The sequence below is a fragment of the Mobula hypostoma genome, chromosome 1 (assembly GCF_963921235.1).
Source record: "Mobula hypostoma chromosome 1, sMobHyp1.1, whole genome shotgun sequence".
NCBI lineage: Eukaryota > Metazoa > Chordata > Chondrichthyes > Myliobatiformes > Myliobatidae > Mobula > Mobula hypostoma.
In genome coordinates this window covers 201,176,426-201,203,901 of record NC_086097.1, presented here as the reverse complement: position 1 = coordinate 201,203,901, position 27,476 = coordinate 201,176,426, and the positions used below count along the sequence as shown (strand labels likewise).

Genomic DNA, 27,476 nt, shown 5'->3' with positions numbered 1-27,476 from the left:
AAGAACTCCCAAGTCCCTTAATAATGAACTTCATCATCTTCCCAACCACTGAGATCAAGCTAACTAGCCTATCATTTCCTTTCTTCTGCCTCCACTCTTCTTCAAGAGTGGAGTGACATTTGTAGTTTTCCAGTCTTCTAAAACCATTCCAATACTAGTTATTCTTGCAAGATCATTACTAATGCCTTCACAATCTCTTCAGCTACCTCTTTCAGAATCCTGTTGTATAGTCTATCTGGTCCAGGTGACTTAGCTATACTTTGAGACCTTTCAGATTCCCAAGCACTTTCTCCTTATTAATAACAACTACACTCATGACTGCCTCCTGACACTCTCAAGCTTCTGTCGAGCTAGTGTCTTCTACAGTGAAGACTGACACAAAATATTTATTAAATTCGTCTACCATTTCTTTGTCCCCCATTTACTCCCTCTCCAGCATCATTTTCCAGTGGTCTGATATTCACTTTCTTTTGCTTTTTATGTATTTGAAAAATCTTTTGGTATCCTCTTTTATATTATTGGCTAGCTTGCCTTCATTTTCATCTTTTCTCCCCTAATGGCTTTGTCAGTTGCCTTTTGTTGGTTTTAAAAGCTTCCCAATACTCTAACTACCCACTAATTTTTGCCATCTTATATGTCCTCTTTTACATTTTTTGCAGTCTTTGACTTACCTTGTCAACCACAGTTGCCTCATGCTCACTTTAGAATATTCTTCATCTTTAGGATTTATCTATCCTACCCCTTCAGAATTGTTCCCAAAAACTCTAGCCATTGCTGTTCTGCTGTCATCCCTGCTAGTAACCTCTTCCATTCATGTTTGGCCAGCTTCTCTGTCAAACCACTGTAATTCCCTTTACTGCACGCTAATACTGATACTTCGAACTTTAGTTTCTGCCTCTCAATATGTAGTGTGAATTCTATCATATTATGATCTCTGCATCCTAAGAGTTTCTTTACCTTAAGCTCCCTAATCAAATCTGATGTATGCATCTTTATTGTCCAGGTGTTCCAGAGCTGAGTGAAGGTCCAAAGAGATGGCATTTGCTCTTGATCTGTTGTGATGGTAACCAAATTGGAGCATGTCCAGGTCACTTATAGAACCTGAGTCATAGAAAAGTACAGCACAGAAACAGACCCTTTGGCCCATTTTGCCCATGCAGAACCATTTAAACTGCCTATTCCCATCGAACTGCACCGGGGCCATAGCCCTCCATACCCAAACCATCCATGTACCTATCCAAACCTCTCTTAAATGTTGATATCAAGCTCGATTGCACCACTTGTGCTGGCAGCTCAGTCCACACTCTCACAACTTTTCAGGCAAGTGTTTATATTTCAGGCAATAAGCTGGTTAGCAAACATCCTGGTATATGATCTAGCTTGACTGCAGACTTGTGATATTTTTATATATTTCAGTAAAGCATTGCTGCTATTCCTGTTTCACCTTCCCAGCCCCCGCACACAAGAAAAAATTTCGACCTCATCAGAGTTTCCCCTTGCAAGAAATATAGCATTGTTGGACAAGAAAAGTCATTGTCCATCCAATTCAACCTCTTTCATCCTGTTGGTATAGTGATAATGGATATGTTGATTAATCATATCAAACAATTATTCTGCAATTGATTCAGATTGTCAGGTTTTACTGAGCAGAGCATCCAAAGCCATATTTCATCAACAAGCTCTAAAAATTGCATTGTAAGTGTGACTGTGTTGTTGAACCCTGATTTTCATTGATTAATGCACTATTGCAGATAAACATTTGCTACAGAATGGTTCAGTAGAGACGCAAGTCCTGTGTGTCCAAAGACACAAAGAAAGTCCTTCTAATCTTCACATTAGAATGAATGAGACTTTTCTTTTCCTGCTGAATGTACCAGGTAGCTAGTGGATGCTTACAGCATTTTCATGTATTTCAGTAGGCATTGGTATAGCACTTCATCTTGTGAGTAGGGCAACTTGAGTTGTAGCTTCATGGTTTTCATGTTCGACTCTGCAATTTGGTTTTGTTGGTAGTAGTTTTTCAATTTATAGGTGGTAAATTTATTGTCTTCATATTTATTTTATTGCAAAATCTGAAGTACTTATTCATTGTCAAGGTATAATCAGAAGAAGTCATTCTTTAGCACCTCACCCAAGTAACACTTTGGTTAGATTGCATAATAGTAAATATCAAGTTTATTATAACTATCAGAGCATTACAGTCAAGATCCAATTCTTCCTGAAAGTACTGCTTACACGGGCACATTTACTAAAGTTCAGTTGACAGTAATCAGAATATAAAATTACATATACTTTACCCCTGACTAATATTGTTCACAATTTCCCTGTTAGTAATTTTAACACCTGGAAAACCATGCACATAATGCGCTTGAAATTCCATTTTGCACTTCTTCTGGAAGGTTCTGCAAATGTGAATGTTAAAGTCAAAAATAGCTGCTCACTTGTATTGACTAAAGGAAATCAAGAGCAACAGGCTTAGAATTGCTTAAATTTTAAAAGTAAAATAAAAATATAAGTTTTCTGAAGGTATATGAAATGCATTACCTTGCTTGAGCTAACGATTGTTAAGTTTGCTAAAAGCATGGTCAATAAACTGTAAAGTTTTTAACTAATTTAAATTTAGTTTTGAACTGCCAAGGAGATGTGAATCAAAGAGCACAGAATAACGGGGAAGAGTTTGGGAAATCAACAGTTTATTGACCATGCATATAAGAACATAAGAAGTAAAGCAGAAATACCATCACGATTCTGTCACCCTAACCATGAAATCCAAAGGGAATCTGATGTTCTGGAAGCCTTCCAGCACAGAACTAAAGTGGGATTAGTAGGAATGGCCCAGGATGGTAATCAGGGCTGTATGATCCCAGTTCTGCAGAATGTTTAATGACTTCACTTATGGTTTAAGTTTAGCATAAGGAGCAACAAACTGCAAAACTGGACTCATAATTGCAAAACTAGACTTACACACTGCTCAAGGCACCATATCTTCATTACTCACATAATAAAAAATATAATAAATCAAAATGCCTATCATAAATTCATTTGTCCATTACACAAATACACAGGCACATTTACCTCAACTCCAACAGTGATACACACATATCTCATTCCTTGCATACTCTTCCTCCTCTTCAGCCCCGGCAGGCACTTCATGCAGATGTATTAATTCCAGCCAAAAGAACAAAAGAAATGAGTGAACATTAAAGACTAGTAGGCTAACTGGCTATTGTTTGGGTCAGTGAGAGTATCTGGGAAAATTCGAGAGAATAAAATGGGACTAGTATAACTAGGTCATTGTGGATTCAGTGGGCCAAAAGATTTATTTTGTGCTGTGTAAATGTATAATTCTCATACAATTAGCAATACTTGGAACAATTGCATGGAAAAGAAGCTGGATCAAAGGATCTAGCTGTAGGTGCATCAGATTCTAATAAAATTAAATCCAAAAATGTTTTGGTAAGTCAAACAAGAAATAGTGGAGGCATACACCCTAACTTTTGGTCATTTTGGGGTATGGAAATATGCTAAAGATTTGTCTGTGTAGCACTTCTGTTGAACTAATTAGTATATATCATTTACTGATTGTGAGTGGAAATATGGTAAATAATGATGGAAGGTAACAAGAGTAACCTTCTGAGAATCAGAGTCATTGTTAATCAGAATCAGAGAATCACCTCAACTCAGCAAAACTTCAGGATTATAATCTAACAGAATCTTTCTTGTAGTATTCCTAAAAATTTTTTTGAGATTATGCTTGATATACCTTGGTAATGATTGTGGAAGTATCTACTGCAGTCAGGAAGCTTTATTGGCACTATTCTCCAGAACAGAGCTCCTACCACTTGCTGTGTCTCACTGATGCTTAGTGTTCCATGTGGAGAACCTTTCCTGATCTCAGTAAATCCCCAGAGTAAATGTACCTGCTGCTTACAACAGGGTGGATTAAATGAGGAAGTATGCTGGCTTCTTCAGAGCTAAAGGTACGTCAGTTTAGCTCTAGTGGAATGGCTAAGAAACAGTAAAACATCTATTAAAATGATGGGGCCAAGCTGGGTTTCTAGCTAATATGATAGATATTATTTGTTCTAAATTATCATAGAGATCAGCTTCAAAGAGCAGAGAATAATGGGGAGAGGCTTTGAGGAATGATATGAAGAGAAGGTGGGTCCATAAATTAGTTTAAACAAATGGGTGATAAATTTAAATTGGAGAAATTATAGGTCTGAGAGCCATTGTAGGTAAACAGGGGCAAGGGTTCATTCTCAGGAATGACTAGTGCTGGCTGAAGCAAGCTGCATCTGTTATAGGATAAACGCATTACATCTTCACAATTGGTCGGAAGTGATGGTACCAACACTTTGATCTGTTAAAACAGCTATGACATGACGTGAGCTCCAAACTTTTCTGATGTTACTCTGGAAATGTAGATTGATAAGGCTGAAAAAAGAAGAAATGTCCTCTATTTGTGGGGATGAGGATATTCTTGAGGCTTGAGAAGGTGTCTCAAGAGATTGTGTTCAAGTCAAAAATGTTTGAAACAACACTCAGGAGTTGATGATTAATCTCAAAATCTGATGTGTTGAGTACTCCAGCTCTTCTGTATTGAGGTGCACACAGTGCATTCTTTACTTGAGAATGCCAATAGTTTACTCTGTCAATAGGTTTGATAACATGGCTTCCTTTGTTTATAAGGTGCCTCTTCGTGCAACTAAAGAGCCATGACTTCAAGGCAGATCTCACTTGCCATCCTTTGTTTGTCAGAATGGCTCAGACATTTATGAAATATCAAAAAAGAATCGTAACTACCAACCAAAGTAATATACTGTGGCTGATCATACAAGAACTGCAGAATATCTCCCAGTTAATTCGCACTGTCTATAAATCAAAGTGAGTGTAGTCAATGGCGCTTTGCACCTCAGGAAAGCTTACATCACTTGGATCCATCTCTTTGAAAACTTTATTAAGCAAAAAAAATAGCAATCTTTGAAAGTGTAGAAGATGATGACAACTATTATCTTAAGTGTCACTGGTCGAGTATTTTTGCAGATCTCTGCATCTGGAGTTTTGTTTACTGCTCAGACATACGGCATATTAGTAAATTGCAACTACAGCACTGTTCAAAAGTCTGAGGCACATCTATATGACTAGGGTACCTAAGACTTTTGCACAGCACTATAGTCATTTTATGTATTGCACTGTACTGCTGCCACAAAAAACCAACAGATTTCATGAAATGAGTGATGATGAACCTGTTCTGATATGGGTCTCCATTGTGGTCTGTGAGTGAGAAAGGGGCAGGGAAAGGGGACATGGTTGGGAAAAGGGGAAAGGAGAGGGGAGGGAGTGGGATGCATCAGAGAGACATTCTGTATTTCTGATGAGAGGCCGTGGTGAGGATGGTAAGGAGCCAAGTGCGGGAGTATCAGAGACTAAACCCAAGACATAATTTTGAGATTGAGATGAGAGCAGGGTCCTTTTGATTAGATGTTTGAATGGAGGAGCAGACTCGATGGGCCGAATGGCCTACTTCTACTCCTATATCTTATGGTCTTATGGAGTCATAAATTCAAACCACAGTTGCAGACTCAACTGAAATCAAGTTGACGATTGAGCACAGAACCAGATTTCAGGTGCTCTTTAAATATTAAAAACTGACACCAAAACATGGCCGTGAATTAATGGAGCGGGCCTGAATCTTCAAGGGGCCATGCCAGTTATCCATGCTGTAGAGAATTGGAGCAGCTAAACCCCAGAAGCTGGTGCAGTTGAGTGCGTATTGTAACAATAAAGATGAATAAACCAATTGTTTGGAATCAAATGATCTGGTGTCTGAGCGATGGTCTGCACTTACGCCAATTCCCAGCCCAGCACTCATTCTCTGCCACCTGTCCCAAACCCTTCTGCTGCTCTACACTCTTGCCATTCTAAACTTCCTTTGATTCTGCCAGGTTTGCAAAACTCGCTCTCTGTCCCACATTGACAAAAACAGTACTATACAAAAACCTTAGAACCCTGCACAGTATTTTACGTTGTACTTTGATCCATTAAAATGAATTTAGAGGAATTGTATGTGAATAGTATTGAAGATAGTACTCCCCTTCCTGTGTCTGGAGGCAGTCAGATTTTTTCAAGTAACAACACCACTGCTTATTCTCTCTGTTGTTGCACTCTGAGAAGGCTATGACATCTGACAGGAAATGGCTATTAAAATTAAATTGGTAAACTGATTTATTGTTGTCACATACTGAGGCACTGTGGAAAAACTTGTCTTGCATACCATTCATACCGATTAATCTATTAAATCAGTTGCTGAGAATGTGCAAGGTAAAACGTTAAAAGCATGCTTTATATAGATAGAAAGTGTAGTGCAGGTAGACAGTAAGATGAACATTATATCAAGGTAGATTGTGAAGTCAAGAGTTCATTTTATCATATGAGGGAACCATTCAATAGTTTTATAGCTTCAGGATAGGGTCTGGTAGTACTTCCTTCAGGCTTTTGCATCTTCTGCCTGTTGGGAAGGGCGAGAAGAGAGAATGTCCAGTGTGGGCAGGTTCTTTGATTAAACTGGCCACTTTACCATGGCAGTGAGAAGTACAGAAGTATGAAGGAGAGGCTAGGGGTCTCTTGTGCTGAGCTGTATCCACACTCTCTTAGTTTCCTTGTGGTTACAGGCAGAGCAGTTGTCATACTAACTGCTATGTTAATGAAGGATCCAGACAGGGTGCTTTCTATGGTGCATTGATAAAATTTGGTAAGGATCAAAGGGACGTGCCAAATTTCTGTAGCCTCCTGAGGAAGTAGGGGTATTTGTTAGGCATGGTGTTCATGCGGTTGGACCAGGACAGGTTATTTGTGGTGTTCACTCCTAGGAACTTGAAGCTCTCATCTCTCTCAAATTCATCATCACTGATGTAAACAAGAGCAGGTTTATTGCAGCCCTCCACCTCCTGAGGTCAATGGCCAACTCTTTAAGTTTTACTGACACCATGGGAAAGATTGTTGTTATTACACTAATCTCTCTGTTTCTTTCCTGTATTCTGACTCATCATTATTTGAGATACACCCCACTGTGCTGGTATCATCTGCAAACTTGTAAATGGAGTTAGAGACCACACATCAGGACAGATAAAAGGTCTCGGCCAGAAACATTGACTGTTTACTCTTTTCATAAATGCTGTTTGGCCTGCTGAGTTCATCCAGAATTTTGTGTGTGTTGCTTGGAAAGGGCGGTGTTGAGTCCCAGGTCTAGGAGTTTGAAGGTAAGCTTATTTGGAATTAGAGTATTGATGGCAGAAGTATAGTCCATCATAGGTGTCTTTACTCTAACCATCCTCCAGAGATGATGTACGGTTAAGGAGATTGCAACTGCCTTAGATCTGTTTTACAGCAAGTGAACTACAGTGCATTGAGATTAACTGGGAGGTTGGATTTATTGTGTGCCATGACCAGCCTCTTGAAGCACAATGGTGGTGGATGCCAGAGCCACTGGCTGATAATCATTAAGGCACAATATCTTATTTTTTTTTTAGGCATTATAATAATAGTGGTTTTCTTAAAGTAGGTAGGAATCATGGATTGAGGAATACAGGGGTTAATAATGTCTGCAAATATTCCTGCCATCTAATCTGTACAGAATCTAAGGACATGGCCAGGGACACAATCCAGACCAAATCCTTTCCCCAGTTTCACTGTCTGGAAGTTTGACCTTAAATCTGCAACTTTGTGACTGTAGGTCCAGTTGCAGTGGAGGCTTTTGGGCTGGGTGCTGACATTCCAATCCCTTTCTGTTCTAAACATGCATTCAATTCTTCAGGAAAGAGTGAGATATATTTGGCAATGCTGTTGAATTTATCTTGTAGTGTATTATAGCATGTAATCTCTGCCACAACTAACTATTGGTATGGGAGCCAATTTTGGACTGGTATTGTTTCTTGGCATCCCTGAGATCTTTACAGAATTCTCATCTCAAATGCTTGTAGAGGGCAGGGTCACTTGATCTGAATGCTGTAGTCCTAGATTTCAATAGGAACTGGATCTCCCAGTTCATCGATGGTTTCTGGTATGGGAACACATAGGTTGTTCTTTTTGGTGCACAGTTTCCAAAACACTTGCTGATAAAGTCCTTGACTGTGATGATATACTCATCTTGGTGGGAAGCTGAGTCTTTGAACATGGACCAGTCTACTAACTCAGAGTTGTCACATAAAAGTTCACCTACTTTCTCAGACCAGGACTAAATGACTTTCTGTTCCAGATTCTCACATTTCTGCTTCTGTTTGTATGCAAGGTAAAGGAACACAGTCTGGCTGTCACCAGATAGCCTGAAAAAATTTATTTGATGGTTGAGTAGCATTGGTCAAGGGTGTTAGAGCTCCTAATAGGACAGGTATTTACAGGGAAATAAAGAAATTGAATAGAACTTACAGAAAACTATACATAAACAGACAAAGATTAACAACCAATGTGCAAAAAAAGACGAACTGGACAAATGTGACTCTTGAAGATGGTCTGGTTGAAGACACTGGCAATGATTAAGATAGCCTCAGGTGTCCTGTTTCAAGGATTTTTATTCATTTAGTGCAGACTTCCAAGTTATAGAGCCAATGATGAGCTGCTATTGTCATTGTAACAGTGTCATACAGTGTATAAATGTGCCCTGTGTCCCAATCGGTTCATGCTGAAGAAGATGCCCATCTAAGTTAATATTATAAGCTTCTCTTTTGACCCCTGTCTCTCTAAACCTTTTCTACCTATGTACCTGTACTGCCCACGTACCTTTTAATTCTTGTGAATGTACCTGCCTCAACCACCCACTTATTATGGCAGCTGATTGCATATACAGACCGCCACTGGGTGAAATTTTGCCTCTTAGGTTCCTATTAAATGACTTCTTTTTCACCTTAAACCCATGCCCTCTAGTCCTTGGTTTCCCATCCCTAGGAAAATGATTGTGTGCATTGATCCTATCTATGTCCTTCACGATGTGATATATCTCAATAAGATCACCTTTCATTCTCCTCTCCTGCAATGAATAAAATCTGTGCCTTTGCAGCTTTGTTCTGCAATCAACCCTCAAGACCTAGCAACATCCTTATAAATCTTCTGTGCACTCTTTCCAGCTTACTGACATCTTTCTTACAGCAGGGTGTTGGATTCTGATGTTATTGATCCAAGATTATTTTGGAAGTCAAGAGAGAATCAGAGTGGTAATCTATGTGTGGAGCCAAAAGAGATGGGGGAGATCTTAAACAAATGAAAATCTGCAGATGTTGGAAATCCAAGCAACACACACAAAATGCTGGAGGAACTCAGCAGGCCAGGCAGTATCTATGGAAAAAAGTACAGTTAACGTTTCAGGCCGAAACCCTTCAGCAGGACTACCAAAAGGTTTCGGCCTAAAATGTCGACTGTATTTTTTTTCCACAGGTGCTGCCTGGCCTGCTGAGTTCCACCAGCATTTTGTTGAGGGAGATCTTAAATACATTTTTTTGCATCTAGAGTTACTCAGGAGATGGCACAGAGTCTATAGAAGTAAGGCAAAACGGCATCAATTTTATGGGCTTTATACAGATTATAGAGGAGGAGATGTTTGCTATCTTGAGGCAAATTAGGGTGAATAAACCTCTAGGGCCTGACATGGTGTTCCCTTAGACCTTGCAGGAGGTGTGCAAAAATTGCTGGGGCCCTTGCAGAGATACCTAAATCATCTTCTGTGACAGGTGAGGTGCCAGAGGTTTGGAGTTTAGCTCATGTTGTTACGCTGTTTAAGTAAGCTCTCAAAATAAACCAGGAATTTTTTAGCCAGTGAGCTTGACATCAGCAGAGGGAACGTTATTGGAAAGCATTCTAAGGGACCGGACATATGAATATTTGGATGGACATGGACTGATTAAGAATAGTTAGTATGATTTCATGTGTGGTGGGCTGTGTCTAACTACTTATAGAATTTTTTGAAGAAGTTGCCAGGAAACCTGATGAAGGCAAGGCATGGATATTGTCTCCAAAGACTTTAGCAAGGGGTTTCACAAAGTCACTCATGGGAGGTGTGAAAAAGATGTGAATTATGATAAGGCATATCAAGATAAATATTATGACTCATTACATTGAATAACCCCAGCTTCCTAGATTTTAATGAGTCTAATCAAAGAAATCCTATCCAACAGATTGGTGTATTTTAGCTGCTTCTTTATGAATATGACCAGCCAAATCAGTTATGTTAGCAGACTTGTCAGGTATGTAAGTACAACACTCCTTGTCCATAACTGCACATATTCACCCCTTAACTGCTAAGAGAAAATCTGATGCCATACAATTTTGAAAAACCATTTTATGCATGGTGACTATTTCTGTTCTTGCTTTTTTCAAGGCATCAGAAATGTCATTACTTCCCTTTCTAAAGTTCTTCCAAGTCCTTAAATCTTCGCAATCATCCTTGCTGACTACACCACCTTGTTGAATTCTTATGTTTTTGATCCAAAGTTCTTTTGGAAGTCAACAAAAAGGTATAAAACCTGCTGCTTCATGATAAATTTATTAAGTGCTAATTGAACAAAGAGAATTGGAAATGGGGAGTAGCAAGAGAATAGTAGGGGAAGGAAAAGAAGAAGCAAAGATGGCAGGCCAATGAGCTCAGCCCTTCTTATGCCATAGATAAGAAACATTCCATTCACATATTTAGATAAAAGTTAACCGATCAGATAACCCCTATTCAAATAATGTGGTACCAAACAAGCTTCCAGAAAGAGAAGAAACTGTGACCATTAGGAGGCACACTGAACAGTTGCACATACATACTGTGACCACTAGGAAACATACTGAACAATTATATGTACAAACGTTTGTATATAGGTAATTGTGTAAAATATGAGCAGGCATAAAAAGTTAAACTGATAGAAAATAACAATTATCCATTTAATGCCTAATCCAACATTAACTCTTTCCAGCTTACTGACATCTTCCCTACAGCAGGGTGAACACAATTTCCCTAATGCAGCCTTACCAAGGTTATGTACAACCTCCGACATCACATTAAAGAATCTGTACTTGTACTCCAATCTGTACTTATGGTCCTAGGCCCCTCTGCTGCATCTGGATATGTCATCAACCAATTGTTTTTTGCAGAAACCTTGAAATCAAAGTTAATTTACCAATGTATACTCTATATGATGTGTGAGCTCATGTGAATTCTGGATTTCACAAACATCAACTGAATGTCAGAAACACTGTTAATAACTGATCCTTTTAAATGTGGGGGGTGGAGTGTGTATTCATCCAGCAACTCAATTGGTTCTGTGAGGGAAATGCATAGAGTGGACTACATCATTAAAGCTAAATTTGATAATGTTGTTTACCTGCATCTGTTATGTTTTAGCATCAGACATCCTGATATCATTCCCAAGACAGCACTGGCACAAATTGCAGGGTAAATCTGTGCCCCACATAGAATACTGTATTTAAGACCATACGATATATAGAAGCAGAATTAGGCCATTTGGCCCATCTAGTTTGTTCCACCATTCTATCATGGCTGATTTATTATCCCTCTCAATTCCATTCTCTGGCTTTCTCCCTGGAAGCTTTGATGTCCTGATTAATCAAAAATCTATCAACCTCCGCTTTAAATATACTCGAAGATTTGACCTCCACGGCAATGAACTCCAGACATTCATCACTCTCTAGCCACAGAAATTTCTTCACATCTCCTTTCTAAATGGATGGATATCCTGCTAATCCGAGGCTGTGCCCTCTGGTTCTAGACTCACCCACCATATGAAACATTCTCTCCACATCCACTCTGTCCAGGCCTTTCAATATTTGATAGGTTTCAATGAGATACCCCCATTCTTCTTAACTCTAGCCTCAGACCAAAAAATGCTCCTCATGGATTAACCCTTCCATTCCCACAATCATCATTGTAAACCTCCTTTCGACCCCCTCCAATGTTAGCACATCTTTTCTTAGATAAGGTGCCCAAAACTGCTCGCAATACTTCCAGTTATGGTCTAACCAATGCCGTGTAAAGCCTCAGCATGACATCCTTGCTCTTAAATTCTAGCCCTTTCAAAATTGTCTTCCTTAACACTGAATCAACCTGTATGTTAATCTTTGGGGAACACTGCACTGACCAGGACTCCCAGCTCCCTTTGCACATCTGATTTTTGAATGTCCTACCTGTTTAGAAAATAGTTTACACCTTTATTCTTTCTACCAAGTGCATGACCATATACTTCCCTGCACTAAACTCCATCTGCCACATCTTTGCCCATTCTCTTAAGTCTGCCCAAAGTCCTTCCTGCCCCTCCATGTATCTTTGTACTGTCCGTAAATTTGGTCACAAAGCCATCAATTCCATCATCCATCACTGACATATAATGTGAAAGGAAGCTGTCCCAATACCAAACCTTGTGGAACACCACTAGTCATCAGCAGCCAACCAGAAAAGACTTCCTTTATTCCCACACTTTGCATCCAGCCTGTCAGACAATCTTGTATCCATCATTATATCTTTCCTGAAATACCATGGGCTTTTATTTTGTTAAGCAGCTTCATGTGCCTTCTGAAAATCCAAGTAAACAATATCCACTGACTCTCCTTTGTCAATCCTGCCTCCTATTTTCTCTAAGAGTTCCAACAGATTTGTCATGCAAGATTTTCCCTTGAGGAACCCATGCTGACTCTGGCCTATGTTATCATGTGTCCCCAAGTACTCCAAAAATTCATCTTCAATAATGGATTCCAACATCTTTCCAACCAACACACATAAAAGTTGCTGGTGAATGCAGCAGGCCAGGCAGCATCTGTAGGAAGAGGTGCAGTCGACGTCTCAGGCCGAGACCCTTCGTCAGGACTAACTGAAGGAAGAGTGAGTAAGAGATTTGAAAGTTGGAGGGGGAGGGGGGATCCAGAATGATAGGAGAAGACAGGAGGGGGAGGGATGGAGCCAAGAGCTGGACAGGTGATAGGCAAAAGGGATACGAGAGGATCATGGGACAGGAGGTCCGGGAAGAAAGACGGTGGGGGGGGGGGACCCAGAGGATGGGCAAGGGGTATATTCAGAGGGACAGAGGGAGAAAAAGGAGAGTGAGAGAAAGAATGTGTGTATAAAAATAAGTAACAGATGGGGTACGAGGGGGCGGTGGGGCATTAGCGGAAGTTAGAGAAGTCGATGTTCATACCATCACGTTGGAGGTGGAACAACACCTTATATTCTGTCTGGGTAGCCTCCAACCTGATGGCATGAACATCGACTTCTCTAACTTGCGCTAATGCCCCACCTCCCCCTAGTACCCCATCTGTTACTTATTTTTATGCACACATTCTTTCTCTCACTCTCCTTTTTCTCCCTCTGTCCCTCTGAATATACCCCTTGCCCATCCTCTGGGTTTCCCCCACCCCTTGTCTTTCTCCCCGGACCTCCTGTCCCATGATCCTCTCCTATCCCCTTTTGTCTATCACCTGTCCAGCTCTTGGCTCCGTCCCTCCCCCTCCTGTCTTCTCCTATCATTTTGGATCTCCCCTCCCCCTCCCCCTCCAACTTTAAAATCCCTTACTCACTCTTCCTTCAGTTAGTCCTGACGAAGGGTCTTGGCCTGAAACGTCGACTGTACCTCTTCCTAGAGATGCTGCCTAGCCTGCTGCGTTCACCAGCAACTTTTATGTGTGTTGCTTGAATTTCCAGCATCTGCAGAATTCCTGTTGTTTGCATCTTTCCAACCAGTCAGGTTAATTGGACTATAATTTCCTTTCTTCTGCTTCTCTCCCTTCTTAAACAGTGGAGTGGCATTTACAGTTTTCCAGTCCTCCAAAATCATTCCAGAATCTAGTGTTTCTTGAAAGATTATAACTACTGCCTTCACAATCTCTTCAGCTACCTCTTTCAGAACCCTGGGGTGTATACAATCTGGTCCAGGTGATGTATCTATAATCAGACCTTTCAAGTTCCCAAGCACCTTCTCCTTAGTAAAAGCAACTACACTCATTTCAGCCTCCATACACTCTCAAATTTGTGACATACTGCCAATATCTTCCACAGTGAAGTCAGACACAAGGTACCTACTTTGTTCTCCATTTTTTTTTGTCCTTCATTACTACCTCTCCAGTGTCATTTCACAGCAGTCCAATATCTACTCTAGCCCTTGGTTTACTCTTTATATATCTGGAAAAAAAAACCTTTGGTATCCTTTTTTATTTTATTGGCTTGCTTTCCTTCATATTACATCTTTTCTCTCCTTATGGCTGTTGATATTTAAAAGCTTCCCTAACCTCTAACTTTTCACTATTTTTTACTATTTTATATGCCCTCCCTTTTGCTTTTATGCTATCTTTGACTTCCCTTGTCACCCATGCTTGCGTCATCCTCCCTATTGAGTACTTCTTCATCTTTGGGATTTATCTTTGATTTGCCCCCAGAAACTCCAGCCATAAGAACATAAGAAACAGAAATAGAAGTAGGCTATCTGGCCTGTTGAGCCTGCTCTGCCATTCAATAGGATCATGGCTGATATGGCCATGGACTCATCTCTAGCTCCCTGGCTTTTCCCTATAACCCTTAATTTCCCCCACTATGCAAAAATTCCCCTACTATGCCATTGCTATTTATCCCTGATACCGTCCCTTTCTAATCAATTTTGGCAAGCTTCTCTCTCAAGCCTCTGTAATTCCCTTTCCTCCACTGTGATATTACTACATCTGACTTTATCTTTTACCTGTCAAACTGCATTGTGAATTCTTGCAGCCTCCTCAAAGTTTCTTTACCATTAAACTCCCTAATCAAATATGGTTCATTACACAACACCATATCCTGAATTGCTATTCCCCTAGTGGGCTCAACTACAAACTGCTCTATAAAGCCATCTTGTAGGCTTTCTCTAAATTCCCTGTCTTGGGATCCAGCACCAACCTGATTTTCCCAAAATACTTCCATATTGAAATCCCCCATAACTATAGTAACATTGCCCTTATTACGTGCCTTTTCTATCTCCCATTGTAATTTATATCCCACAACTTAGTTACTATCTGGGGACCTGTATATAAGTCCCATTAGGGACTTTTTGCACTTGCAGTTTCTTAAGTCTACCAGAAGAATTCTGCATTTTCTGATCCTAAGTCACTGCTTTCTAAGGAATTGATTTCACTTTTTATCAACAGAGTCACCACACCCTCTATGCCTACCTGCCTGATACAATGTGTATCCTTGGGTGTTAAACTGCCAACTGTGATCTTCCTTCAGCCCCAACTCGGTGATACCCACAACATCATACTTGCCAATCTCTAACTGTGCTACGAGATCATCTACCTTATTCTGTGTACTGTACACATTAAAATATAACACTATCAGTCCTGTATTCATCACCCTTTTTGATTTTTTCCCCATGTTTAATTGACTGCAATTTTAACCTGTACAACAATTGCCCATTCTCAGCCCTGTCACTCCCGTTCCCCTCCTCCTGCCAAATTAGTTTAAACCCACCCCACAAGGATAATGGTTCCCTTCAGGTTCAGTTGTAAACCACCCTTTTTGTATAGTTCATATCTTCCCTTGAAGAGTTTCCAGTGATCCATAAATCTGAAATTCTGTCCCCTGCACCACTCTTGGAGCCTCTCATTCATCTGTACTATCATCCTATTCCTGCCCTTGGCTAGCATGTAGTACTGGGAGTATTCCAGTGATTACTACCTTGGAGGTACTGCTCCTCAGCCTCTTCCTTAACTCCTTATGCTCACTGTGCAGAACCTCTTCCTCCTTTCTACCTTTGTCATTGTTGCCAATGTGCACTATGATGCTTGGTTGCTCACCCTCCCTGTTGAGAATCTTCTGCATTTGCTCTGAGACATCCTGGACCCTAGCACATGGGAGGCAAACATCATCCTGGCTTTGCTTTCACAACCTCAGAATCTGACGGTTAAATGTAAGCAGGCTTCTTCCACTGAGGTTGGGTGAGACTACAACTAGAGGTCATGTGTTGAGGGTGAAAGGTGAACTTTTTAATGGAACTTGAGGGGAAACTTCTTCACTCAAGAGAGTGGTAAGACTGTGGAAGAAGCTGCCAGCTCAAGTAGTGAATGCAGGGTCAATTGCAACATTGAAGAGAAATTTTGATTGGTACGTGGATGGGAGAGGCATGGAGGGCTCTGGTCTGGGTGCAGGTCCATGGGACCAGGCAGATTAACAGTTCATCACAGACTAGATGGGTCGAAGGTCCTGTCTGTGCTGTAGTGTTCTCTGACTCTATGACTATCTACTGCTGCCTCCCTAACTATTGAATGTCTTATCACTATCACTCTGCCTGGTTTTCAAGAGAATTGCTTGCAGCTCATCAAAAAGTTCCGAAAGGCCCTGACCTCTTTTCAAACTTTGCATTGCCTCAGTCAGTCAAATGATTGCTCATGATGATTGCAGTCTGCTGAATATTTGAGACAATTTTACCACCTAAAACAACTCACCAAGCAACCAAGGTTTTATCATCTGAATCTTTACACTCAATGAAGAAAAATAACTGACTTACCAACCGAATGGGCTGCATTTATACCTTGGTAGTAAAATTTACCCTAGGTAGTTTCCCATGATTTTAAATGATGTTTCACATCTTTGACTGTAAATAGTAAATTCTTAAAGATGAATCCAACTAGCAAATGGAAGCTTTGTGATGGCAAGAAAGGATCTTCTTGTAAGCGGTAACATTTTTTTTCTGGTAACTTTCCAGACTAAGCTTGCTTCTGCGCTTATGGAAAACGCTATTCAAACCGCAGAGTATAAACAACTACAAGGGTCTTATCTGGACACGAAAAGTAAACTTGCAGATATCTACTATGACAGGCTGAAAACTGAAGGTCGCATCAAGGATTATCTTCAGGTAAGTAGAGCTACAAATGATGAAGAAATTGCAAAGAGAATAAATGAGCAATTATTCTGTGGTGTATTGGATGTTTTTTTTTGCCAGTTCAGATTCAGCTCAACTCAAATTTCAAAGTAAATTTACTATCAAACTGCACATATGTCACCCTGAGATTAATTTTTCAGTAAATCCAATAGCCATTATAGAATCAATGGAAGACTGCACCCAAAAGGGTAGATAACCAGTGTGCACAAAACAACAAACTGTTCAAGTACAAAGGAAAAAATATCAAGAACACAAGGTGAAGAGTCCTTGAAAGTGAGTCCATAGGTTGTGGGAACAGCTCAGTGACAGGAAAAATGTTGAGTGAAGTTATCCCTTCTGGTTCAAGAGCCTAATGCTTGAGGAGTAATAACTATTTCTGAACCTCGTGGTGTGTGTTCTGAGGCTCCTGTACCTTCTTCCTGTTGGAAGCAGCCAGAAGGAGCATGACCTAGGTGGCAGGGAGTCCCAGGTGATGGATGCTGCTTTCTTGCAACGAAGCTCCATGTACATCTGTCTGAAGTAAAGAAATAAAAAGAACACTTCAGTTGGAAGTTTTCATGTTTTATTCCTTTATAACATTGAATCACAGTGGATTTAATTTGGCTTTTTTAATACTAATCAATAGAAAATGACTCATGTCAAAGTGGAAACAGATCTCTATAAAGTGATCTAAATTAATTACAAATATAAAGAACAAAACAATTGATTGCATAAATATTCACCCCTTCAAGTCAGTATTTAGTAGGTGCACTTTTGGCAGCAATTACAGGCTTGAGTCTATACAGATAGTTTACCAGCTTTACCAGCTTTACACATCTGCACACTGCAGTTTTCCCTTATTCTTCCTTACAAAACTGCTGAAGCTCTGTCAGATTGCATGGGGATCATGAGTGAACAACCCTTTTCAAGTCCAGCCACAAGTTCTCAATTAGTTTGACTTGGCCATTCCAGTCCATTAACTTTGTTTTTAAGCCATTCCTGTGTAGCTTTGGCTTTGTGCTTGAGGTCATTGTCTTGCTGGAAAACAAATCTTTTCCCAAGTTGCAGTTCTCTTGCGGACTACACCAGGTTTTCCTCCAGAATTGCTCTGTATTTTGCTGCATTCATTTTACCCTCTACCTTCACAAGCCTTCCTGGGCCTGCTGCAGTGAAGCATCCCCACAGCATGATGCAGCCACCACTATGCTTCACGGTAGGAATGGTGTGTTTTTGATGATGTGTGTTTAGTCTGATGGCCAAAAAGCTCAATTTTGGTTTCATCAGAGTCCCCCACGTGCCTTCTCGCAAACACTAAATGAGATTTCATATGAGGTTTCTTTCAACAGTGGCTTTCTCTTTGCCACTCTCCCATGAAGCTGCAACTGGTAAAGCACCCAGGCAACAGCTGTGGTATGCGCAGTCTCTCCCATCTCAGCCACTGAAGCTTGTAACTCCTCTAGAGTTGTCATGGGTCTCTTGATGGCCTCCCCCACAAGTACCCTTCTTGCACAGTCACTCAGGTTTTGTGGATGGCCTGCTAGAGGCAAATTTACAGCTGTGCCATATTCTTTACATTTCTTGAAGATTGTCTTAACTGTACTCCAAGGGATATTCAGTGACTTGGAAATGTTCTTGCATCCATCTCCTGACTTGTGCTTTTCAATAACCTTTTCATGGAGTTGCTTGGAGTGTTCTTATATCTTCATGCTGTAGCTTTTGCCAGGATGCTGACTTTCCAGCAGTTGGACCTTCCAGATACAGGGGTATTTTTACTACAATTAATTGAAATACCTTGACTGCACACAGTTCTTTAAAAACTGATCTCAATTTAACTAATTATGTGACTTTTAAAACCAATTGGCTGCACCAGAATCAGAATCAGAATCAGGTTTATTATCACCGGCATGTGACGTGACACTTGTTAACTTAGCAGCTGCAGTTCAATGCAATACATAATCTAGCAGAGACAGAAAAAATAAATAAATAAAATAAAACATAATAATAAATAAACAGGTAAATCAATTTATGTATATTGAATAGATTATTAAAAAATGTGCAAAAACAGAAATACTGTATATTAAAAAAAAGTGAGATAGTGTCCAAAGCTTCAATGTCCATTGAGGTATCAGATGGCAGAGGGGAAGAAGCTGTTCCTGAATCACTGAGTGTGTGCCTTCAGGCTTCTGTATCTCTTACCTCAGTGATCCCTAACCTCCAGGCCACGGACAGATACGGGGCCGCGAAGAATGCAGCGGTGCAGCGGTAGCGGGAACGCACCCAGCACATCTTTAAGAAAAAAGCCGAAATAAAGAAGCTAATTAATTAGGTGCCGCTTGGCACGTAAATGTCAGCCCAGATCAGAGGCGACGCAGTCGGCTGCTGCTGCACCGCTGCATTCTTCGCGGCCCCATATCGGTCCGCAGCCCGGAGGTTGGGGACCACTGTCCTACCTGATGGTAACAGTGAGAAAAGGGAAGCTCTGGGTGCTGTGGGTCTTTAATAATGGACGCTGCCTTTCTGAGACACCGCTCCCTAAAGATGTCCTGGGTACTTTGTAGGCTAGTACCCAAGATGGAGCTGACTAGATTTACAACCTCCTGCAACTTCTTTCATCCTGTGCAGTAGCCCCTCCATACTAGCCTATCAGAATACTCTCCACGGTACAATTTTAGAAGTTTTTGAGTGTATTTGTTGACATGCCAAATCACTTCAAATTCCTAATAAAGTCTAGCCACTGTCTGCCTTCTTTATAACTACATCGATATGTTGGGACCAGGTTAGATCCTCAGAGATCTTGACACCCAGGAAAATGAAGCTGATCACTCTCTCCACCTCTGATTCCTCTATAAGGATTGGTATGTGCTCCTCCGTCTTACCCTTTCTGAAGTCCACAATCAGCTCTTTTGTCCTACTGACGTTGAGTGCCAGGTTGTTGTTCCACTAGTTGGCATATCTCACTCCTGTACGCCCTCTCATCACCACCTGAGATTCTACCAACAATGGTTGTATTGTCAGCAAACTTCATCAGTGATGATTTGGTGTATTATATTAAAGGGGGTGAACACTTATGCAATCACTTATTTGCTGGTTTATATTTGTAACTAATTTAGATCACTTTGTATAGATCTGTTTTCATGATGACACGAGTCTTTTTCTGTTGATCAGTGTAAAAAATAAATTAAATCCACTGCAATTCAATGTTGTAAACAATAAAACATGAAACCTTCCGGGGAGGGGGGGTGAATACTTGTTATAGGCACTGTAAATTCTGCATAACTATAAGACTACATTACAACAAAGGAGTACCAGGCCAAAATTTTTAAAAAATGAAGATAGGTCAAAATAGCTTGAAAAGATAATTTATATATCATTTATCATGTTCTCAAGGTATCCTAGTGAATTACTTTTGAAATGCAACTTGGGTTGTTATGTATGCAAATTCTGAGATTAGTGTTGCAGAGCGGAACAAAGTTTCATAAACATTAAAAAAGATGAGCAATTAGTCCATGTAGTTTGGTGCTCAATGTAGAAATATGTACTAGAGCATTAGAGCTCTCTTTACCTTCATCTCCTATGTGTGAAGCCCCTGTCCATATCAGCTTTTTCTAAAAAATGGGTCTAATTTAGCTTTTGAGCAAAATAAGTATGAAGAAGAGAAAACAATTAGAATTAAGGAGGAAACACGTTTAATCTACATTGTACCTTGTAAACCACCTATGAAAATAACATCAGAAGATAAATTTGCAAAGTGATTTGATGCGATATTGTTTATACACCTGATGCCTGCATTGGAAATTAAGACAGCTAAAATGGCCATCAGATTAAGAATCACTAGTTGGTCTTATACCACTTTGTGCACTCAAGCCCAAATACACCTCCAGTGTCATAGGTAGGCATCACAAAACGAGAAAGGTCCTAGTGCTTTCCTGGTGTAAATTCTTCTCAAGCTTCCAGACAGGTATGGGTATCAATTATAACCAACGTTTTGATGATCCTTGAAGAAGATGGCAAGGTTTTTCAAGGAAATGTCAGTTATAACTGATAACTGTATCCGGATGGAAGCCCAAGAAGAGTTTATTCATCTTTCAAAGCTTTCACTCTCACATAAGCTACTTTATAAAAGCAGTTTTCAATAATATGTAGCAAAACAATCCATGGTGTTTAATTGAAACATAGAAACATAGAAAACCTACAGCACAATCCAGGCCCTTCGGCCCAAAACGTTGTGCCGAACATGTCCCTACCTTAGAAATTACCAGGCTTACCCATAGCCCTCTATTTTTCTAAGCTCCATGTACCTATCCAAAAGTCTCTTAAAAGGCCCTATCGTGTCCACCTCCACCACCATTGCCAGCAGCCTGTTCCACGCACTCACCACTCTCTGAATAAAAAACTTACCCCTGACACCTCCTCTGTACCTACTCCCCAGCACTTTAAACCTGTGTCCTCTTGTGGCAACCATTTCAGCCCTGGGAAAAAGCCTCTGACTATCCACATGATCAATGCCTCTCATCAACATATACACCTCTATCAGGTCACTTCTCATCCTCCGTCACTCCAAGGAGAAAAGGCCGAGTTCACTCAACCTGTTTTCATAAGGCATACTCCACAATCCAGGCAACATCCTTGTAAATCTCCTCTGCACCCTTTCTATGGCTTCTATGTCCTTCCTGTAGTGAGGTAACCAGGAATTGAATTGAATTGACTTTATTACTTACATCCTTCATATACATGAGGAGTAAAAATCTTTATGTTACGTCTCTGTCTAAATTTGCAATGTGCAATTGTGCAATATATAGTAATTTATAATAAATAGTATGTACAACAGGACAGTCAATACAATTGTAACATCATGAATTAATCAGTCTGATGGCCTAGTGGAAGAAGCCGTCCCAGACAGAGCCTGTTGGTCCTGGCTGTTATGCTGTGGTACAGTTTCCTGGATGGTAGCAGCTGGAGCAGTTTGTGGTCGGGGTGACTCGGGTCCCCAGTGATCCTTCAGCCCCTTTTTTATGCACCTGTCTCTGTAAATGTCCCGAATAGTGGGAAGTTCTACAGATGTTCTGGGCTGTCCATTCTCTGCAGAGTCCTGCGATTGAGGGAAGTTCAGTTCCCATACCAGGCAGTGATGAAGTCAGTCAGGATGCTCTCAATCGTGCCCCTGTGGAAAGTTCTTAGGATTTGGAGGCCCATACCAAATGTACCAAATACCACAGAAATGTAATCAGAAAGAAAGAAGGAGACATTAAGAGAGGAAATTATGTGGTTTGACAATGAAGGATTTATTGAGTGCTTTAAAGGACCTGGTAGTGGAAAGGCAGCCACGTTTAAAGGAGAAATCCTAAATGAAATTATTTGGACATGGGTGAAAATTTTAATTTTGAGTGTTGATATGGCTAGTAGCCATTACACTCGCAATGTGCAGGAGTGATGAGTTGAGCAAGCCTTGTTGGAGACCGTGCTATGGCCAGCAGAGTTTGCATATGTGTCTTAATCAGCCAGGACGGTGGTGAAATAGTCAATCCCGCAGGCAATCGAGGATTGTTGAGGGTTTTAGCAATAGAATATACCAAAGAAAGGACAAGGTTGAATGATAGTCCTAAGATAGGAGTTGGTAATCTTTCTGTTGGAGAGGTTGTTCGCAACATTGGAAGCTAAAGTCATGAAAATTACAACAGGGCAGCTGGTAGACCTGCTCTTACATTTCCAATGACCAGTATTCAATCCTGACCTCCAGTTTTGTCTGAGTGGAGTTTGCATATTCTCCCTATGATCAAGTTTCCTCCTACATCCCAAAGACATACAGATTAGTAGGTTAACGGGCCACGGCAAATTGTCCCTGGAGTGGAGGTGAGAAAAAGATTCAGTGGAGATTTAATGAGAATATGGGGAGAACACAATAGGATTACATGCCTGACACTTAGTGCAAACTTTAGATTCAGATTTCAGATTTAGATTTATTTATTACATACGTTGAAACATACAGTGAAATGTGTCATTTGTGTTAACAAGCAACACATCCAAGGGCATGCTATAGGCAGCCCACAGTGTTGCCACACACTCCAGTGCCAACATAGGTTCCCTGCAATGCTCAGCAGAACAGAACAAAACAGAATAGAGCAAGTGACAAAGCAACAACAGTGAAGAAAGCCCATTTTTCCCTCCCTCTCTCCCACTGAACCAGACACATAGACATTCCTCTAACTCCAAAGGCAGTCTGTCTTCTTTGGCCTCCAATAGACTCATGGATTCACAGACACTGGCCATGCCTTACCCAGCAGACTCACAGAGCTTCGCAGACCCAGGGTCCAGCAATCAGGTCTCAATGTCTGGGCATCCAATCGACCATCAGGCTTCTGATCAATCTAAGGACTTCCATCTGGACCTCTGATCAACCTTTGCTATTGATCCAGGACTCGCCAGTGATGGCAGATGAGGACCCTGGAGGAGGGAGAGCTCGAGCTCCTGGCTTCAGACACTGGACTCACTGATGATAGGTCTCAGAAACTAGGCCTCGAACTCTGGTGTCACTGATGATGGGATCCCGAATGTCTCCCTGGTCTGTGAGTCCAGCATCTGACCACACCATCACCAGTAGCCTTTGAATGTGGAGCGGAAGCTTAGGCTCTGGTCTGTCCAATAGTTCTTCCACATACCATCCCTAAACTCTAACCTGATCTCTAACTTCCTTCTCTGTTCCCAAACCCATTTTTATGAAGCTAAAAAACTTTTAAAAAAGTCTGAGCTTTGACCCCAATAGAGACTAGCTTGGCACCCGTCTTGAAATCAGTCTCTGGGTGGTTCAAATGGCATTTTTCAGGGGAACTGTTGTTTCACGTGAACAACGTCTGTCAGTGTTATGAATTGTTTGATTTCAATAGCTTTACTCTTCAATATCTAACTGCAGGAAGTTGTGTTTACCCAGAACTGAGTGGTTAACAAACAGACCACATGATATATTCAACTTGATACTCAAATCTTGAACTGATGGCACTTATAGGCAATATGTTGGCAAGGGCTAGGATGGAGCAAGATTAGATCCTACTGAAGAACTACTCTAAAGGTTCTGCATCAACCATTAAAAGAATAATGGTGTGTTGTCATTGTAACAGAGGATGTCATTGTTAATTCTCTCTCTCCCCTCACCCATTCTCCCACTCTCCCTCCCCTCCCCTTTCTCTCCCTCTCTCACAATATTTAGCTTCCTTTTTTCTGTTGCTATTTTACTATCTGCTGGTGTGATTCCATCAAATAAAACAAAAGCGCAAGCAATAATCCAATTTTGTGTTTTTTTTAAAGTATCCCATTCCTACCACCAGTAATATATAATGGGCCCTGTTTTTGTTTTCTTAATGAGCTGAGTCTGACAGCAGGATATTCTTCAGATACAGAAATAATAATGTTTTAAAAATTCGTGGCAACTCAACATAACATTTTTGTGATTTAATTGTTTTGCTTAGACAGTGTTTTAATGAGAGAGATAAAGATCAGTTAATGTCAGCAGACCGATGGATTGGAATGTAATACTTCTCAAATTATATTGCCACTTGCACTTCTAATGGGTTTTATATCTTTTTAACAGAATAGTATGCCAAATATTTTAAATAGAAAATGTTTTAGTGGTGAACCTTATATTTTGTTTTCTAAGCATTGGGAATAAAATAGGGAACTGAGAAAATATACCTCTGCCCTCAGCCACCACGTTGAAAACAAATGTCTGAATGCAATGAACCAGGCAAACATAAAAATCAAAACCAAAAAATTCTTATCCTATTACATTTACATTTATTACATTAAATTGTTTTGCTTAGCTAATATTGCTTTTTGTCACTTTCAAAATCAAATGTGCCTTTCTTTATTATAAGCAAAAAGCAATCATATTACTTTAAAATACATAAGCTGCCTTGTGTTGCATGCTAATTTGAATAATCAGCTTTTGTCACCAGCTACATTTGCTTGAAAGGCATCTGAGAAATTTGACAAAATGTACTTTGGATGAATTTCTTAGCGTAAATGTTTGTACTAAAATACACATCGGTGAACACCGCACTGACAGAAGAGCTGGTGGATATGGCAGTAGTAATCGAAGGTGCTAAGCCAGCTGTCTCGCTCTGTTTGCTTGCTCACTGCTTTGGGCATTTTGCCAACCTCATTGCAAATAACTGCATTAGTCAAGTGTATCAGAATTATTACAACACTGCGTCCATCTCATTTATTGCTGTTGGTGCATTTTCTAAATCTTTACAGTACAATGAGAGGATATTTCAACTTAGTTACCTTTTTTCATTCACCAGTCCTAAAAGTTCACTTTTCCTTTGTTACAAATTTGGACAGAGGGACAATCTTTGCAAGCCACTTTGTTATGTAGCCAGTACCTTCCCAGAATTACTTGTAATGCAGTGCCAGCAGAATTTCTGATTACATTATGGCTCATGATACATATTTCTAGCCTGTGAGTGGTATAAATATGGAAAGAAGCTTACCACATATATTGAAAATGTGTTTCTGTTTAACTTGATAGTTTACTTTCCACAAATTACTTAACAAGTAAGGTTAATATACTCCTTTACAATAGAACAGTATTCCATGTCTGTATAGAGTGTTTGTAGTGATTATCATACACCATAATATGCAAACAATCAGCTCATATTCTGCATTGGCTATCAAGCAAAAAAGAAACTACATTATTTTAACTGCACATCACAACATGAAAAAATCTAATTGAAGTTTTATTAATAAATGAATTGTCTACTATAATAGAGGGCTTAAATTTAGCATTGTTTTCTGTAAAGAGAAATAGACATAACAATAACTAATTTAGCAGAATTGAGCAGTGTGAAATATCATGGATATTTGAATCAATGCTAATTAGGTCAAGGGCTGTTTGTATGTAGCCCTAAAAATACACCAGAAATTAAGGTCCTGTATCCATTGCAGATCCCAACTTTAAATTTATTTATACTCATCAGAGCTGGCAAAGTGCAAATCTTACCTGGTATTTCCAGAACTTGAGCTCTTTCATGAGTGGTTCATTGTCACTGGGGCAAGGTGTTACGTACCCCGTAACTGGGTTGCCAAACCAGCAGAAATGGATCACTCAGTTGGAGTCTGGATTACTAGAACTAAGAAAGTTTTATTAAAGAAACAAGCAACACAGTACTCTAATCAAAAGGATAATGAATGCAACAGTTCAGCAATGATAAACATACATGTACACAGAATTAAGATAACAGGATCAATCAAGCTCTATCGTTGTCTAGGGGTAAATGACCAGTTTCAAAGTGATGCAAAGTTCAGTTCAATTTAGTTCAGTTCAGTTCGCAGTAATCGCTGCCATGGCGATGGACAGTGGGGGGATGGAGAGAGAGAGCAAAACGAATGAATATTCAAGGCTTCCACACAGACCTTCGCAGTCAGCTTTCGGGCGAGTCCTTTGTGATGTCATCTGAGGTCACCGACCGTGATCCCTCCGTTTCCAGATACGATCGTTTCTCTGCGGTGAACCCAGCACCCAGGCAAGGGTGGACACACACCAGGTTCCCGCCGATCATGCCTTTCCACCCTGAGCATCTATGGCTTGATCCCACGATCAGCCGTCCAAGAACTTCCCACCGACTTGTGAGAGACGCACCGCTTCCAGGGTCTCGTTACCTCGGGTGTCGTGTGTCCTGTCTTAGCGAACCTGTCCCTTTTTATCCCCCTGCTGGGGTATCGCCTGTCCATCACTTCAAACAGTTCAGGGTTCAAAGGGGGAGCCGATCTTGACAGCTCTCCTTCCTTCATTAACATCTCCAAATGCTGCTCCATTGTTTTCCTTATCTCTCTCTCTCCTGAAGACAGGTGGCAGACCAACTGCTGATCCCACTGGTGCCAGCACAGACCAGCTAACATCTTAATCTATGTGTATTCTTGTCACAAAGGGAACCTATTTAAAAAAAAAGTCCATATTTTTCAAATTGTTTTTTTTTGTTGAAGTTTAAAAGGTAGGAGTTGTTTTCCTGGTTTAGCAAACAACAGTTGACCACTGTGAGTCACCCTCACCCCCATCCCTATTCCTGCACACATTTTACTTTCCTCTCACCGAGCTTACCTGTGTGTTTTCACAAAAGCAATAATTAGTTCCAGTCGGAGATGCCAGCTTATTAACTATCTTCAGTTGCCAACTGATTATGCTGTTAAACCCCAAGCACCACCTTAGTTTGGTTCTGAAATTTATTCATTCTGATTTAGCCAGTTTGTATTACTAGGACGATATTTTTCATAATGCCCACATTGATGATAAGACTGCAAGTGCTTAAGGTGGTGGTGGTGATATTCCATAATCCTGTTGGGTAGATTTTGACCCAAAGTTGACTAAACAGCAATGATATCTTTCCAAGTTGGGATGATGTGTGACTTGTTGGAAATCTGCAGCTTCCATTCCCATGAACCTAGTGTCTATGGCTTCTTCGTGATGGAATTCACAGGGTTAGAAAGGGATTATCAGAGTAGTCTGTGCTGGTAACTGAAGTGCATTTTGAAATTGATACAGCTTGTTGCATGTTGCATTGGGGGAGGAGGAAATCTATGAGGTGACCATTAAGTGGTCTCATTTGAGAGTATTAAGTTGCTTCA

At 40.4% G+C, this 27,476-nt stretch overlaps 1 protein-coding gene across 1 annotated transcript in view; it reads left to right on the top strand.

The window, feature by feature from the left end:
* Window positions 1-27,476, top strand: part of LOC134342938 (coiled-coil domain-containing protein 178) — a 361,847-nt gene that overhangs the window by 228,369 nt on the left and 106,002 nt on the right. The window contains exon 18 of the mRNA XM_063041651.1: window positions 16,707-16,856. Coding sequence (XP_062897721.1) covers window positions 16,707-16,856 — 150 coding nt within the window. The remainder of the gene's footprint in view (window positions 1-16,706; window positions 16,857-27,476) is intronic.